Source organism: Erinaceus europaeus, chromosome 7, assembly GCF_950295315.1.
Source record: "Erinaceus europaeus chromosome 7, mEriEur2.1, whole genome shotgun sequence".
Taxonomy (NCBI): Eukaryota; Metazoa; Chordata; class Mammalia; order Eulipotyphla; family Erinaceidae; genus Erinaceus; species Erinaceus europaeus.
In genome coordinates this window covers 31,515,225-31,532,431 of record NC_080168.1, presented here as the reverse complement: position 1 = coordinate 31,532,431, position 17,207 = coordinate 31,515,225, and the positions used below count along the sequence as shown (strand labels likewise).

The following is a 17,207-nucleotide window of genomic DNA, read 5'->3' as shown; positions in this document are numbered from 1 at the left end:
ACTGGCTTAAGGATCCTGGTTCGAGCCCCAGCTCCCCACCTGCAGAGGAGTCGCTTCATGAGTGGTGAAGCAGGTCTGCAGGTGTCTATCTTTCTCTCCCCCTCTGTCTTTTCTTCCTCTCTCCATTTCTCTCTGTCCTATCTAACGACGACGACATCAATAGCAACAACAATAAAAACTACAACAACAATAAAAAAACCCAACAAGTGCAACAAAAGGGAAAATAAATAAATATAAAAAATGTTTTTAAAAATAAAATAAAACGAAAAGTGCTGCTTTCTGAGTATCTTTCTCTTCCCTTCCAATTTCCTCCTGTGCCATCGGGGTAAGAGAGATTTTTCGGTAATAGAGCACTTGTGTCAGATGCTGGATCCAGTCTCCAGTGTCACAAAAAGACAGCAAAGGAGAATAGGTGTATATGTATATGTATATATTGCCTTTTGTTGCCCTTTTTATTGTACTAGTTATTATTGTTGTTATTGATGATGCCGTTGTTGGATAGGACAGAGAGAAATGGTGAGAGGAGGGGAAGACAGAGAGGGGGAGAGAAAGACAGACACCTTGCAGACCTGTTTCACGGCTTGTGAAGAGACTCCCCTGCAGGTGGGGAGCCAGGGGCTCGAATTGGGATCCCTAAGCCGGTCCTTGCACTTCGCTCCACCTGCGCTTAACCCACTGCGCTACTGCCCGACTCCCTGGAGAACAGTTTTATTGATCGTAGTTAGGAAGTCAAAATGAAACCTTGACTCTTTTTGGGGGTGGGAGTGATTGGAGGTCCACATTTCAGTTCTGTGTTCTGTGACTGACTCCTTCTTGCCCAGACCATCTCTGCCCCAGGGCTGTGTGTGATCCTCTTGAATTCTGTAAGTGCCTCTTCTCTCTTCTGTGTACCTTCTAGGCCATTTTTCTCTGTGATTTTGGTTTAAATTTAAATTTTGATTTAATACATTTTTATTAGTATTATTATTTTTAGTATTGTCCAAAGTCCTCTGAATTGACAGTCAAAGTTACTGAGCTTTTTTTTTTTTTTTCCCTCCAGGTTTATTGCTGGGCTCAATGCCTACACCATGAATCCACTGCTCCTTGGGGCCATCCCTCCCATTTTTTTATTAGATAGGACAGAGAGAAATTGAGAAAGGAGGGGGAGAGGGAGAAAGAAAGACAGACAACTGCAGACCTGCTTCACGGCTCATGAAGCATCTCCCCTGACCCCCTGCAGGTGGAGATCTAGTGCTTGAACCCAAGTCATTGTGCTCAGTTCTGTATGCTCTTACCAGGTGCACCACTGCCCATCCCCAAGTTCATTTGTTTCAGTAGGTTGTATTGAGCTCATTACATCTTTACAAGAACTGTATAGGTAGATACTATTATTTCTCCCTTTATAATTTTTTTATATTTATTTATTCCCTTTTTTGTTGCCCTTGTTGTTTTATTGTTATAGTTATTATTGTTGTTATTGATGTCATTGTTGTTGGATAGGACAGAGAAATGGAGAGAGGAGGGGAAGAAAGAAAGGCGAGAGAAAGATAGACACCTGCAGACCTGTTTCAACACCTGTGAAACGACTCCCCTGCAGGTGGGGACCCTGGGGCTTGAACCGAGATCCTTACACTGGTCCTTGTGCCTTTCGCCACGTGCGCTTAACCCACTGTGCTACCATCCAACTCTCTATTTCTCCCTTTTTAAAAAACTTTTTTGTATTTATTTATTTTCCCTTTTGTTGCCCTTGTTTTGCATTGTTGTTTTAGTTATTGTTATTGATGTCATTGTTGTTGGATAGGACAGAGAGAAATAGAGAGAGGAGGGGAAGACCGAGAGGGGGAGAGAAATATAGACACCTGCAGACCTGCTTCACCGCTTGTGAAGCGACTCCCCTGCAGGTGGGAAGCCGGGGACTCGAACCTGGATCCTTAAACCGGTCTTTACTCTTCGCTCCACGTGCGCTTAACCCGCTGTGCTACCTACTGCCAGACTCCTTATTTCTCCCTTTTTATAGATGAAGAAACTCAAGCAGAGTGGTTAGTTAACTTGTTCAAGATCATATAGCTAGTAAATGATAGGATTTGAACCCAGCTAATCTGGTATGTTGTTTTTCTGTATCCTGTTTCTGTTAAATTGGAATGAAGCATTGCTTGACTTTTTTTTCTTCTTTTTAAAAAATTATGGAGGAGGGGTAGCATAGTGGGTTAAGTGCACATGGCACAAAGCACAAAGACCGACTTAAAGATCCCAGTTCAAGGGGGCCGGGCGGTAGCGCAGCAGGTTAAGCGCCCATGGCGCGAAGTGCAAGGACCGGTGTAAGGATCCCAGTTCAGCCCCCAGCTCCCCACCTAGAGGGGGTCACTTTGCAGGTGGTGAGGCAGGTCTGCAGGTGTCTATCTTTCTCTCCCCCTCTCTGTCTTCCTCTCTCCTCCTGATTTCTCTAAATCCTATCAAACAGCAGCAACAGCAATAACAACAAGGACAACAAAATGGGGGGGGGGGTAGCCTCCAGGAGCAGTGGATTTGTTGTGTAGGCATGGAGCCCCAGTGTTAACCCTGGAGGCAAAAATAAATAAATATTAAAAAAGTATTTTATTCGGGGGAGAGGAGATAGCATAATGGTTATGCAGAGACTTACATGCCTGAGGCTCCCAAGTCCCAGGTTCAGTCCCACACACTACCACATGTCAAAGCTGAGCAGTTCTCTTCTAGGGGGAAAAAACATTATTCTTTGGGCAATCACAATATATATATTTTTTAACTTTAATTCAGTAGGGCAGTGAGAAATTGAGAGGGAGGGCGGATAGTGAAGGAGAGAAAGAGAGACAGACACTGGCAGCACTACTTCACCACTTATGAAGCTTTCCCCCAGCAAGTGGGGACGGGGGCTTGAACTCGGGTTCTTGCACACCTTAGTGTGTGTGCTTAACCAGGTACTCCATCTGAACAATGTTTTAGTCCAGGGTGAAATTAAAAACGCATTTTCCCATAGGAATTGTAATATCTTCATAATAATTCCTGAATACCTGTAAGCTTTTTTTTTTTTTTTTTTTTTTTACCCAGAAAGAATGTATTCTTTCTCAACAGTTGGTTTATACTTCAGAGTCTTATCTGTTGCATTGTAAGTGTGCCTCCAGGTAGAATTTTCTCTCAACCTTACTTTTCTATTACATAATTTTGTACTAATCAAATTCGTATAGGAGGGAGAATCTATTGCAGGCATCTTCCCCAGCTTCTGGTGGTTTTCTGGTAGTCTTTGTTGTTCCTTGGCTTGGTGATGCCTGCCATCTTGCATCCAAGGCAGTCTGCCCATGTGTGTCTGACTCCAGGTGTCCAGCCTTCTCTTCCTTCCTCCCACCTTTTAAAATAAGGAGAGTTATTGGATTATGTGATTGTTTTAACTTGATCCACTGAAGAGAGTCTATTTCCAGTTAAAGTTTGTTTCCTGAAATTTTTTTTCTTTTACTTTGTAGTATAAAGGAAAGAAATTAAGTGATTTCGATAATAACTATAGAATTCTAACATTCAAAAGTATGTGGAATCATTTAGGAGCATTAAAGTAATTTTTAGATTATGTATTTATGTTCTGTTCTAATTATTCTTCCTGATTGTCTTAAACTTAATCCAAGCTTCAAAGAGTTTGTTTAAAATATACATATTTTTTCTTTTTTATTTAAGAAAGGATTAATTAACAAAACGATAGGGTAGGAGGGGTACAACTCCACACAATTCCCACCACCCAATCTCCATATCCCACCCCCTCCCCTGATAGCTTTCCCATTCTCTATCCCTCTGGGAGCATGGACCCAGGGTCATTGTGGGTTGCAGAAGGTGGAAGGTCTGGCTTCTGTAATTGCTTCCCTGCTGAACATGGGCGTTGCCTGGTCGGTCCATACTCACTGCAAACTCTAGTGTACTTTTGCTTTCAGGTATATATTTTGCAGTAGTTACGGATAATATATTAACTAGGGGCGGTTCCGTAGCACAGCAGGTTAAGCGCACATGGTTCGAAGGACTGGCACAAGGATCCTGATTCAAGCCCCCGGCTCCCCACCTGTTAGGTGTGAAGCAGGTCTGTAGGTGTCTATCCTTCTCTCCCCCTCTCTGTGTTCCCTCCTCTTTCAATTTCTCTCTGTCCTATCTAATGATAACAATAACAACAACAACAAAATGGAAAAAATGGCCTCCAGGAGCAGTAGATTTGTAGTGTAGGCACCGTGGCCCAGTGATAACCCTGGAGGCAATAAAATAAAATAAAATAAAATAAAATAAAATAAATATATGTGTGTATGTATGTATTAACTGGCCCAATTCATTGATGTTATGTATTAATAAGCTTATGGTAATGATGCTTTAGTACTTTTAATTAAATGTTACGGTTTTAGTATCTTTTTTTAAATTTTTTAAAAATTTATTTTCCCTTTTGTTGCCTTTGTTGTCTTTTTATTGTTGTTCTACGGTTTTAGTATCTTAATTATCATTAGAAATTTTATTTTTTATTTGCTTTGATTTTTCCCCCTGTTTTGTAATCTGCCTTTTTGACAGACTCTTGAGCTGTAGCACTGCACATTTAATTAATTATTGAAGAGGCCAGTGTCAGCCTGGTAGACTGAGTGAACATCTGAATGCTTACTTTGGTTACAGAGCTCAACTCTGAACTCTGCTTTGGTAATCTATTTGCTGATTTTTCCCCAGATTTATCAAGAATAAATAATAAAGTGCTGTGTGTTTCTGTTTCTTTCAGTTTTCAGAAGAATTATTGGAAAAATGGTTGTCCTACCCTGAGTCCCAGCATGTCCCTCTCTGCCAGCACATGCTTGGCTTTGCAATGAAGTCTGTTACACAGATGGTAATGGGCAGTACCTTTGAAGATGACCAGCAAGTCATTCACTTCCAGAAGAATCATGGCACAGTAAGTCTACAGGCAGATTTGAAGTTATACTCTCGAGTTGAAATATAATTGAATGAGGGCCGGGAGGTAGCATAGTGGGTTAAGCCCACGTGACTCAAAGCACAAGGACCAGCACAAGGATCTCAGTCGAGCCCCCAGCTCCCCACCTGCAGGGGAGTCTCTTCACAAGCAGTGAAGCAGGTCTGCAGGTGTCTATCTCCCCCTCTCTTTCTTCCCCATCTCTCTCCATTTCTCTCTGTCCTATCTAACAACAACAACAACATCAATGGCAGCAATAACAATACGACAACAAGGGCAACAAAATGGGAAAATATAGTCTCCAGGAGCAGTGGATTCATAGTGTAGACACCAAGCCCCAGTGATAGCCCTGGAGGCAAAAAAAAAGAAAGAAAGAAAGAAAGAAAGAAAGAAAGAAAGAAAGAAAGAAAGAAAGAAATATAACTGAATGATACTGACTTCACATCTCAAAAAAGTTGAAGATGCTGTAATAAAGACTTCTCTTGTTTTGGGCTAAAAATAGTGTAAGCAAAAATAATGTCCTTATCTCAAAAAAGTTGGAAGATTCTGTAATAAAGACTTCTCTTGTGTTGAGCTAAAAATACTGTAAGCAAAAATAATGTCCTTTTAAAAGTATCTCGGTTTTTTTTTTTTTTTTTCTACAACACTGCTCAGCCCTGGCTTTTGGTGGTGCTGGTAACTGCACCTGGAACTTCTGATGCAGTAGCCATGAAAGTACTGTGTTAGTTCTACCTTCCTGACCCAAGGATTGCTTTTTTGAGTAGTTGCCTTTTGAAATTTACAAAGTAGTTGACTGGAGAATATTATTTTATTTATTTATTAATTTATTTATTATTTTAAAAAACTTAAATTTTTAAAAAATATTTATTTCCTTTTGTTGCCCTTGTTTTTGTTGTTGTTGTTGGAGTTGTTGTTGTCATTGTTGTTGGATAGCACAAGAGGAGGGGAAGACGGAGAGGGGGAGAGAAAGACAGACACCTGCAGACATGCTTCACTGCCTGTGAAGCGACTCCCCTGCAGGTGGGGAGCTGCAGGGTATAGAACTGGGATCCTTAAGCTGGTCCTTGCGCTTTGTGCCATGTGCGCTTAACCGACTGCGCTACTGCCCAACTCCCTCTTTTTTATTTTTATTTTTGCCATCAGGGTATCAGGGTTGTTTCTGAGACTCAATGCCTATATGTTCCCAAATAGCTATGTTCATTTTTCTTTTATGATAAAGACACAGAGTGAGTGAATGAGTGAGGGAGGTGGGGAGGGAGAGAGAGAGAGCGAGCTCATGCATTGTAGCATTGTAGCATTGTAGCATTGTGAAGCGTCATTCTGCAGATGGGGGTGGGGGTCATGAGCGTGGGTCTTGCTCATGATGTGTGTGTTCTGCTCTGTGTTCCACAGCCTGGCCCACCCTTATGACTTCTTTACTATGGGGGTGGGGGTAGGGAAAGAAAGCAGATTACTGCTCAGATTTGGCATTCAGTGGTGCTGGGACTTGAGCCTGTCTGTGTCCCTTGGCTTTGTACAGTGCTCTAACAGGCTATTTTATCTCCCCAGCCCAAGAAAATTATTACTTAACGAGTATGTTTTAAAATATAGTGAACTATATAATAAAACTATTTAGAAGAACTAGACAGCAGGGGCAGGAAGTGGTGCACCCACTTAGGCACACATATCCCCATGCCCAAGGACGTGGGTTTGAGTCCCCGTTTGCCACCTGCAGGGGGACCGCTTCATGAGTGGTGAAGCAGGTCTGCAGGTGTCTGTCTTTCCCACTCTATCTCCCCTCCCCTCTCAATTTCTCTGTCCTGTGAAATAAAAATAGAAAGGAAAATTTAAAAAAAAAAAAGCTTACCAGGAGCTGTGGATACGTAGTACCAACACTGAGCCACTGGCTCCCCACCTGCAGGGGCCCTGGTCACTTCACAAATGGTGAAGCAGGTCTGCAGGTGTCTATATTTCTCTCCCCCCCTTCTTCCCCTCTTCTCTCCATATCTCTGTCCTATCCAACAATAGTGACAACAACAATAATAATAACAACAACAAGGGTAACAACAAAGGCAACAAAATGGGAAAAATGGCCTCTAGGAGCAGTGGATTTGTAGTGCAGGTACCAAGCCCCAGCAATAACCCTGGAGCAAAATAAATAAATAAGTAAATAAGTAAAATTTAAAAAACTAGACTGTGTCATATAGAAAAAACTTAAGGAGGGGCCAGGCCCTGGCACACCAGGTTAAGTGCACATAGTATGAAGCACAAGGACCCGCTAGAGGATCCCGGTTCGAGTCCCCGGCTCCCCACCTGCGGGGGTGGAGGGGTGTCACTTCACAAGCAGTGAAGCAGGTCTGCAGGTGTCTGTCTTTCTCTCTCTCTCCCTCATTCTGTCTCTTTCTTTCTCTATCTTCCCCTCCTCTCTCTATCCTACCCAATAAAAAAAGTGGCCCCCAGAAGCTGTGGATTCGTGCTACAGACACTGAGCCCCAGTGATATCCCTGGAAGAAAAAAAAAAATTATATCTGACAGAGCTAATAGATGCTAATTATGACATTATTATTAGATAGATAATAATAAATAATAAAATATAATGAATAATAGATAATAATAAATAGTGATAGATGCTAATGAAATGAGTGAGACTTGAAAGGCTAATTTCATCTAAAAAGATAAATGGTTTGCCTTCTCTAGATTCACATGTAGAACTTACTATTCCTTATTTTTATCAATCTCAACATTATTTTATTTGGTTCATAGCATACTTTGGTTATTACTGCATTTTTATTCAAATCTACAAAAATAAGCTGAATTGTCAAGATAAGGTTAAAATATTCACTAAGAATTATGACATGAAACCCTGTCACTGTTTAATACTATAATTTTCTCTAATTAAAATAGTCTTACTGTTAGTGTTTAATGTTGTAATACATTTTTTAATAAAACATTCAATATTCTGGAACATACAAATTACCTGGTTGGGACAGAATAACCAAATGAACTCAGCTATTTCATTATGAATTTTTGTTCTGTGCTGAGTGTCACACTTAGAAACTCCTTTTTCACTTTAAATATATTTTTAATGTAAGGCAGATAGCATAATGGTTATGCAAAGAGACTTTCATGTCTGAGCCTCCGAAGTCCCAGGTTCAATCCCCTGCACCACCATAAACCAGAGCTGCTCAGTGCTGTGGGGGGAAAAAATATATATATTTACTATACATTTTTATAAGTTTTATTTTTTCACATTAAAATGATATAAAATATATGTATTTGTGAAATAAGGGCTGCAGACTCTTAAATCAATTAATAAATTTTCAAGTATTTAAATTTTAAATAAAACTTTTTAATTAAGTTTTATGTTCTTTCCCATCTTTCATTTTGTTGTTATTTATACCAGAGTACTACTCAGCTTTGGCTTATGGTGGTGGTGGGTATTGAACCTGGGACACTCACTGCAGGTATCTTTCTTCCTCTCTGTCTCCCTCTCCCCTCTCAATTTGTCTCTGTCCTATCAAATAAAAGTAGGAAAAAGGAAAAAATGGCCACCAGAAGCAGTCGATTTGTAGTGCTGGCACTGAGCCCCAGCAATACTCCTGGTGGCAAAAAAAAAGAAAAGGAAGGAAGGAAGGAAGGAAGGAGGGAGGGAGGGAGGGAAGGAAAGAAAGAAAGAAAGAAAGAAAGAAAGAAAGAAAGAAAGAAAGAAAGAAAGAAAGAAAGAAAGAAAGAAAAAGAAAAAGGAAAATCTACTTATTAATCGGTATGTTGTCCTATTTCCAGGTTTGGGCTGAGATCGGAAAAGGCTTTCTAGATGGATCACTTGATAAAAGCACTACTCGGAAAAAACAATACGAAGATGGTAAGTTTCTAGAGTTTTGGTTTTAGGTAAGGACAAAAACCAGGGGCCTACATCTCAGTAGGTTATTTCTAAATCACGAGATTACAGGTCATATATATTCTCTCTTGTGTGTTCTCCTACATCTCCTATAATAAAGTCTTTCTTAAAAGAAAAAAGTGGAAGAAACTCTAATGCTTATTGTAGAGTAAGGGTGCTGTAGAACTAGTAAAGTTTGGGGAGTCGGGCAGTAGAGCAGTGGGTTAAGCGCAGGTGGCGTGAATCTCAAGGACCAGCTTAAGGATCCCGGCTCAAGCCCTTGGCTCCCCACCTGCAGGGGAGTCGATTCACAAGCAGTGAAGCAGGTCTGCAGGTGTCTATCTTTCTCTCCCTCTCTCTGTCTTTTCCATCTCTCTCCATTTCTCTCTGTCCTAACAACAACGACATAATTTCAACAACAATAAAAAAAATTAAAAAAACAAGGGCAACAAAAGGGAAAAAAAAGAACTAATAAAGTTTAAATCTTTCTGGATTTCAATTTCTTCTAACTTAGTGTTTGCATAGAGGAATGCCACTGACTTTTGAATGTTAATTTTGTAGCCTGACACCTTACTGTATTTCCTGATTGTTGTTGAGGCAAAAGCTTCTTGCTGAATTCCTTAGGTTTTTCTGTGTATACTATCATGTCATCTGCAAATAGGGAGAGTTTGACTTCTTCTCTTCCAGTCTGTATCCTTTTAATTCCCTGCTCCTGCCTGATTGCTATGGCAAGAGCTTCCAACACTATGTTGCATAGTAATGGTGATAGTGGGCAGCCCTGTCTAGTAACTGATCTAAGTGGAAATGCTTCCAGTTTTTCACCATTGAGTATGACGTTGGCTGTAGGTTTGCTATATATAGACTCCACTATCTTCAGGAATTTTCCATCTGTTACCATTTTTTGTAGTGTTTTGATCTAAAGGGATGTTGGATTTTGTCAAAGGCTTTCTCTGCATCTATTGATATGACCATGTGGTTTTGGTCTTGCTTTTGTTGATGTGGTGGATCACATTGATTGATTTACGTATATTAAACTAACCTTGCATGCCTGGGATAAACCCCACTTGGTCATGATGAACAATCTTTTTAATATACTGCTATATCCTGTTGGCTAGAATTTTGTTCAATATTTTCGCATCTATGTTCATCAGAGATATTGGTCTGTAGTTTTCTTTTTTGGTTGTGTCCGTGTCTGCTTTTGGTATCAGAATGATGTTGGCTTCATAGAAGCTGGCAGGGAGTAGTACTCCAGTGTCTTCAATGTTCTAGAAGACCTTTAAAAGTAGAGGTATTAGTTCTTCTTTGAAGGTTTTGCAGAATTCATTTGTAAAACCATCTGGTCCAGGACTTTTATTTTTGGGAAGATTTTTGATAACTGTTTCAATTTCATTAGCTGTGATGGTCCTGTTCATGTTATCCACTTCCTCTTTACTTAGTTTTGGAAGTTGGTAGGTATCTAGGAAATCGTCCATTTCTTCCAGGTTCTCTAGCTTGGTGGCATATAGTTGTTCATAGAATCCTAGCATGATATGTTGAATTTCTGCAGTGTCTGTTGTAATATCTCCTCTATCATTTAGTATCTGATTTATTTGGGTCTTCTCCCTTTTTTGTTTTGTGAGTCTGGCTAAAGGTTTGTCGATTTTGTTCACTCATTCAAAGAACCAACATTTACTTTCGTTGACCTTTTGTATGGTTTTCTTATTCTCAATGTTATTTATTTCTGCCCTAACTTTAGTGATTTCTGTCCTTCTGGTTGCTTTAGGATTCCTTTGTTGTTCTTCTTCTAGGTCTTTAAGATATGCAATCAGGCTGTTTATTTGTGCTTTTTCTTGTTTCCTAATGTGTGCTTGTATAGCTATGAACTTCCCTCTCAGTCCTGCCTTAGTTGTGTCCCAAATATTTTGATAGCTTGTGTCTTCGTTTTCACTGAACTCTCGAAACATTTTGATTTCTTCCTTTATTTCCTGTTTGAACCAGAAGTTGTTAAGAAGTGTACTGTTGAGCTTCCACATTTTGGGACTATTACTAGACTTTTGTTGATTGTTAAGTGTTAGTTTAATTCCACTGTGTTCTGAGAAGATGCTTGGGATGATTTCAATGCTCTTGAATTTGCTGATGCTGTCTTTGTGGCCTAACATATGGTATATCCTTGAGAATGACCCATGTGGAATTGAGTAAAATGTGTATTCCAGTTTCTTGGGATGAATGACTCTGAAAATGTCCAACAGTTCTAGTTTATCTATCTCTTCATTTAGCTCCCTTATGTCTTTTTTTTTTTTCCCTCCAGGGTTATTGCTGGGCTCCGTGCCCGCACCATGAATCCACCGCTCCTGGAGGCCATTTTTCCCCCTTTTGTTGCCCTTGTTGTTGTAGCCTTGTTGTGGTTATTATTATTGCCATTGTTGATGTTGTTCATTGTTGGATAGGACAGAGAGAAATGGAGAGAGGAGGGGAAGACACAGAGGGGGAGAGAAAGACACCTGTAGACCTGCTCCACCTCCTGTGAAGCGACTCCCCTGCAGGTGGGGAGCCAGGGGCTCAAACCAGGATCCTTAACGCCGGTCCCTGTGCTTTGCACCACATGCACTTAACCCACTGCGCCACTGCCCGACCCCCCTCCCTTATGTCTTAATTGATTTTCTGCCTGGATGATCTCTCAAGTTGAGAGAGTGGGGTGTTGAAGTCCTCAACACCCCACTATGATTGTGTTGCTATTAATATATTGCTGTAGCTCTTTCAGTAGATGTTTGATGTATTTAGACGGCTTCTCATTGGGTGCATAGATGTTAATAATTGTTAAGTCCTCTTGATTGACTGATCCTCTGAGCATTAAGTAGTGTCCGTTCCTATCTTTTTTAATCTTATCTATTTTAAAGTCTATTGTGTCAGATATAAGAATAAGCTGTTCCTGCCCTTTTTTGTGGGCCATTGGCTTGTATGATAGTTTTCCATCCTTTCACTTTAAGTCTGTGTTTGTCTTGTTGAGTTAGGTGGGTTTCCTGTAGACAACATATTGTTGGGTTGTGTTTTCTGATCCATCTTCCTACTCTGTGTCTTTTAATAGGTGAATTCAGGCCATTGACATTTAGTGATATCAAAGATTAAAGATATTTTAATGCCATTCTTGTAGAGTTTTAGAGTGTTTTGATATATGTCCTATTTGTGGTGGTCTGATTGTTTATAGAAGACCTTTCAGAACTTCTTTCAGGGCAGGCTTGGTGATAGTTGATTCCTTCAACTGTTGCTTGTCTGAGAAGGTTTTGATGCCTCCATCTAGTCTGAATGACATTCTAGCAGGATATATTATTCTTGGTTGAAAGCCTTTCTCATTGAGCACTTGATAGATATCTTGCCATTCTCTTCTGGCCTGTAGTGTTTGTGTGGAAAAGTCTGCTGCTAATCTTATGGGTTTTCCTCTGTAGGTGACTCTTTGGTTTTCTCTTGCAGCCTTCAGGATCCTTTCTTTATCCTCATTTCTTTCCATTCTAAGTATGATGTGTCTTGGTGTCTTTAAGTCTGGGTTAATTCTGTTTGGGACCCTCTGGGCTTCTTGAATCTTTATGTCTTTGGTGTTGTCTAGACTAGAAAATTTTTCGGCTATTATGGCCTGAAGAATGCTTTCTTCCACTCCCTCTCTTTCTTCCTCTGGTAAGCCAATAATGCGTATATTGTTTCTTTTGAAGTCATCCCATAGGACTCTGTTGTTGTTTTCAGCATCTCTTATTCTCTTTTTGAGATCTCTTCCTTCTTTTTTAGTTGTCTCTAATTCGTCCTCAATCTTGCTAATTCTGTCTTCAGCCTCATTGATTCTATTCTCTCTGCCCTCTACTGTTTTCTGGAGTTCTTCTATTTGTTACCCTGTTCTGATACTGTTTTAGCTTGTTCAGCTAGTTGCCTTCTTAGCTCAGCTATTTCAGCTTTCAGCTCTCTAATAACTTTGAGATAATTAGTGTTTTCTTCCAGAGTCTCATTTGTTGTTCCTTTATTTCTTATTACAATTCTTTTAAATTCTTTACTCACTCCTGTGATTATTTCCTTAGCTAGTGTTTGGATGTTGAACTCTTTATTTTGTTCTTCACCCTTTGGGGGGCTTTTAGCTGGACTCTTGTCCTGGTTTGTTTCTCCATTATTTCTTCTTGTTGGTTTAACCATTTTATATATTATGTTATGAGTTCCCTCTCTCAGTACTTTTCAAATTACTGATCACTGTTGCCTGGATTTACTTGTGTCTAAGTAAGGTAATTAAGGGGTTCACAGTGGTGAAAGTTAACAGTTGTTTCAATCCCTGAGTTTGAGCTCAGTGGTTTAAAGGCCTCTTTTTCTTTTTCTTCCCTGTAGGCTATGGAAGCCTGAGGGCTTTTAAACTACAAGTAGGCTTCTTAGCTTAATCATTGACTCCTGATCAAGAGATAAAGCAGGGTGTGGCAGAGATAATCCAATGGTTATGCAAAGAGACTTTCACAGCCCCAAAGCTATGCCACCAAGGTATAGGTCTTCTCCTGAGTTTCCTGGTGAGATCTCTGTCCCCTGGTGTCCCTCCCTGTTGCTGCTCCAGACTCTGAGGGCAGTAGCAATGGAGACCCAGAGTTGCACTTGGTGAGTCTCTGGGGAGTCCTCTCCTCCCCTCAGCTGTCCCCTTGTTGGTGGAACAGACTGGAGGTGGTGTCTCAACTGACAAACTGCTGACTGTTACCAGCCACTTAATCTCTCCCTAGGCTCCTCTCTGTCACCAGCCACACGTGTTTGCACTCACCGGTGACCTGGTGGGTTCCTGTAGTCGGTCCATTTCTGTCTCATTTCAGTCCCAGGTGGTCTCCTTTCATATTCCTAATTGATCGCCCTTGTTTTGTTGTTGTTGATGTTGTCATTTGTTGGATAGGACAGAGAGAAATGAAGAGAGGAGGGGAAGACAGAGGGGGGAGAGAAAGACAGACACCTGCAGACTTGCTTCACCGCCTGTGAAGCAACTCCCCCTCAGGTGGGGAGCCAGGAGCTCGAACCGGGATCCTTACGCAGGTTCTTGTGCTTCACGCCATGGGCACTTAACCCGCTGCGCTACCACCCAACTCCCTGTCCATTTATTCTTATCTCTCAGATTTTTTTTTTTTTTTTTTTTTTTTTTTTTGCTTCCAGGGTTATTGCTGGGGCTTGGTGCCTGCACTACGAATCCACTGATCCTAGAGGCCACTTTTCTAATTTTGTTGCCCTTGCTGTTATTGTTACTGTTCTCATAGCTGTTGTTGTTAGATAGGACAGAGAGAAATGGAGAGAGATGGGGAAGACAGAGAGGGGGAGAGAAAGATAGACACTTGCAGACCTGCTTCACAGTCCTCAAAGTGATCCCCCTGCAGGTGGGGGCTTGGGGGATTGAACAGGGATCCTTATGCAGGTTCTTCTGCTTCGTACTATGTGCACTTAACCCACTGCACTACTGCCTGGCCCCCATCTCTCAGATGTTTTAATGATGGGTGTACAGGTTCATCCTTCTCCATGGACAGGGTTTGGTTTTTGGACCTCTTCCCTTTTTCTGCTTACATTCACTATGTTGGTGATGACCAGTCGTAAGACAACCAGAGCATCATTCTGGAACATGTGGTGCCAGGAGTCAAACTAGTCCTCATACTCCTAAGTCCAGTGACCCAACCTGGGCCACCTGGGTTTGATATTATAAGTATTTGCTTTACAACGATTCTCTGAATTATGCATATGTGCTTTATATATTTAAAGTTTAGCAAGAGAGTAAGAAAAGGTGAGTTTCTACATAAAGTTCATTTTATTTCATAATTGAATAGGGAGCACCTTTTCAGAACTCATCTCCCAGCTCCCTCCTCCTACCTGTGTAAAGATTCCCAGGAAGTAGGGTGAACTTGTTCGTTTGAGTATTGCTTTTGCTTGCATTGTAAATTCAGGTGGCCATAAAGACTTACCCTTATTGCACGAGAGGGAAAAAAGGAGAGGAACAAGGAGAGGGAAAGAGAGAAGGAGAGAGAAGAAGGGGGTTTCCTGTGAGCGTGAGAAAGAAGCCAAAGCACATTTTTGGTACTTACAGTGCTAGACTAACTAGTAGCTGCAGGCATGCAAGTTCCTCAGTGCTCTACCAGCTGATCTAACTTGGACGCGTGAGTGTGTATTTTCTACTCCTTTACCTTTGAATGTTTTATTCGATATATACTAAGACTGTACAGAAATAGTAAACTTTTTCAATTGTCACAATTGATTATGTTCTAAAATCTTTTTTTCTTCCACAAGCCCTTATGCAACTAGAATCTATTTTAAAGAAAATCATACAAGAACAAAAAGGAAAGAACTTCAGTCAAAATACTTTCATCGACACCTTAATACAGGGAAACCTTAACAATCAACAGGTAATGTGATTTTTAGATGTTTATCAAATAAAATATTTTTATTCACTTTTAATTGAGATGCCCTATTAAAATTCAATGTCTTCACTTTTAGTTTACAGAGGCAATGTCCATAATCTTCTGTTAGCTCTTTGAAGCAGTTGCATGTTATTTGGTATTTGCATGAGTAAATATTGAACCAAGTTTCTCTAATAGTAGAATAGGAAAAAGGTTTATATAAGCTTTTGTCAACTAAACTCTGACTATGTGATTTGATGTAGCATCTTGATTTGTTCCCCTCTGTGGTAGTACAGAGATTTTTTTTTTTTTTTTAGTAATTTAGTAATAATTAACAAGATTGTATGATAATGGGTACAATTCCATACATTTCCCACCACTAAAGTTCTGTGTCCCATCCCCTCTATTGGAAGTTTCCCTATTCTTTATCCCTCTGGGGGTATGGACTAAAATTCTTATGGGGTGCATAAGGTGGAAGGTCTGGCTTCTGTAATTGCTTCTCCACTGGACATGGGCATTGGCAGGTGAATCCATACCCCCAGCCTGTTTCTATTTTTCCCTAGTGAGGCAAGGCTCTGGAGAGGTGGGGCTCTTGGACATTGCTGAGGTCGTCTGCCCAGAGAAGTCAGGATGGAATCCTAGTAGCGTCTGCAACTTGGTGGCTAAAATGCCATAAGACATAAAGCAGGACAGATTTTGGAGATTTGCATTAAGCTCTTTTCCATTGTTTCTGCAGCTGGTCAAGCAGGAAAGATAGGACAGAGACAGTTTTTCTTGGATAAAGTGAATCAGTAATACTACTAATTGATGTTTTCTGCATCAAAAAGACAAGATAGTATTTTGGCTGGTTTATTACATTATGTAGACTTTTTTTAAAAAAAAAAGTGAAAACATTATAAAAAATGACATAATTTTATTTTCCTTTCCTTGACCCTAATTTTATACCCTAGGTTATTTTAGTAGGGCCTAATATAGGCCACCTTACATTTCACTTTTTCTAAACTTAGCTTTGTTCCCTAGATCCTAGAAGATACTATGATATTTTCTCTGGCCAGCTGCATAATAACTGCAAAATGTAAGTAAAATTGATTTCTTTTTGAGATCATAAAATATGCAAGATCATAAAATATGTAAAACTATTCTAAAATAAACATTGTAAGAGCTCTTTATAATTTCCCTTTTCTCCTCCTTTTTATTCTTGTTTTAAAGGCTGATTCACACTGATATCTTTTTTTTTTTCCTTCCTAACCCCAGGTGCTCTGTGTCACCTCTGAACATTGTCATTAAGTTTTTGACACAGTTTTGGGCTTGTGAATTCTAGTTAGTGCTTTTAAAATGAACCGCTATTGACACCTTTCCTACCTGAGCAGTGAGCTTTTCACTTTCCTGCTGCTGCTTTTCACTCCCACTCCAGTCTATTCTGCTATTATTAAGGTCCACAGAATATATAGGGCACAGAAACCATGGTTTAAAGATGCACTTTACTTTTGGTGGAGTTGAAGTTAATTTTGATGTAAAATTCTAAAATGTAAAAATGGTGAATTCACCTTCTTCGCCCCATCTTGCATGGAGCTTGAAGAAATCATGTTAAGTGAGATAAGTTAGAAACAAAAGGATGAATATGGGATGATCTCACTCATAGCAGAAGTTGAAAAACAAGATCAAAAGGGAAACACTAAGCAGAACTTGGACCAGAGTTGGTTTATTGCATCAAAGTAAAAGACTGTGGGCAGGGGAGGGAAGGGTTCAGGTCCTGGAACATGATGGCAGAGGAGGACGTAGTGGGGGTTGAATTGTTCTGTGGGAAACTGGGAAATGTTATGCATGTACAAACTATTGTGTTTTGCTGTCAATTGGAAACCATTAACCCCAATAAAGAAATTTTTAAAATTTCTAAAATGTAGGGATGGATAGTCCAGTGGGTTGAGTGCACACTTTGCTTATGTGCACAACACAGGTTTAAGCCCTCATTGTAGCTGCAAGTGCCATGGGACTAGGGGAAGCTCTGTCACTGTGATGTCTCTTCCGATGAATCTGTTTCTCTCTGTGTCTGTCTGAATGAAAAACTTGACCCAGGGGA

General features: G+C 40.2%; 1 protein-coding gene across 1 annotated transcript in view; it reads left to right on the top strand.

Moving 5' to 3' along the window:
* LOC103111214 (cytochrome P450 20A1) overlaps positions 1-15,142 on the top strand; it is a 43,840-nt gene extending 28,698 nt beyond the window's left edge. The window contains exons 5-7 of the mRNA XM_060194104.1: positions 4,727-4,894; positions 8,675-8,753; positions 15,018-15,142. Coding sequence (XP_060050087.1) covers positions 4,727-4,894; positions 8,675-8,753; positions 15,018-15,142 — 372 coding nt within the window. The remainder of the gene's footprint in view (positions 1-4,726; positions 4,895-8,674; positions 8,754-15,017) is intronic.
* Positions 15,143-17,207: the final 2,065 nt, after the last annotated feature.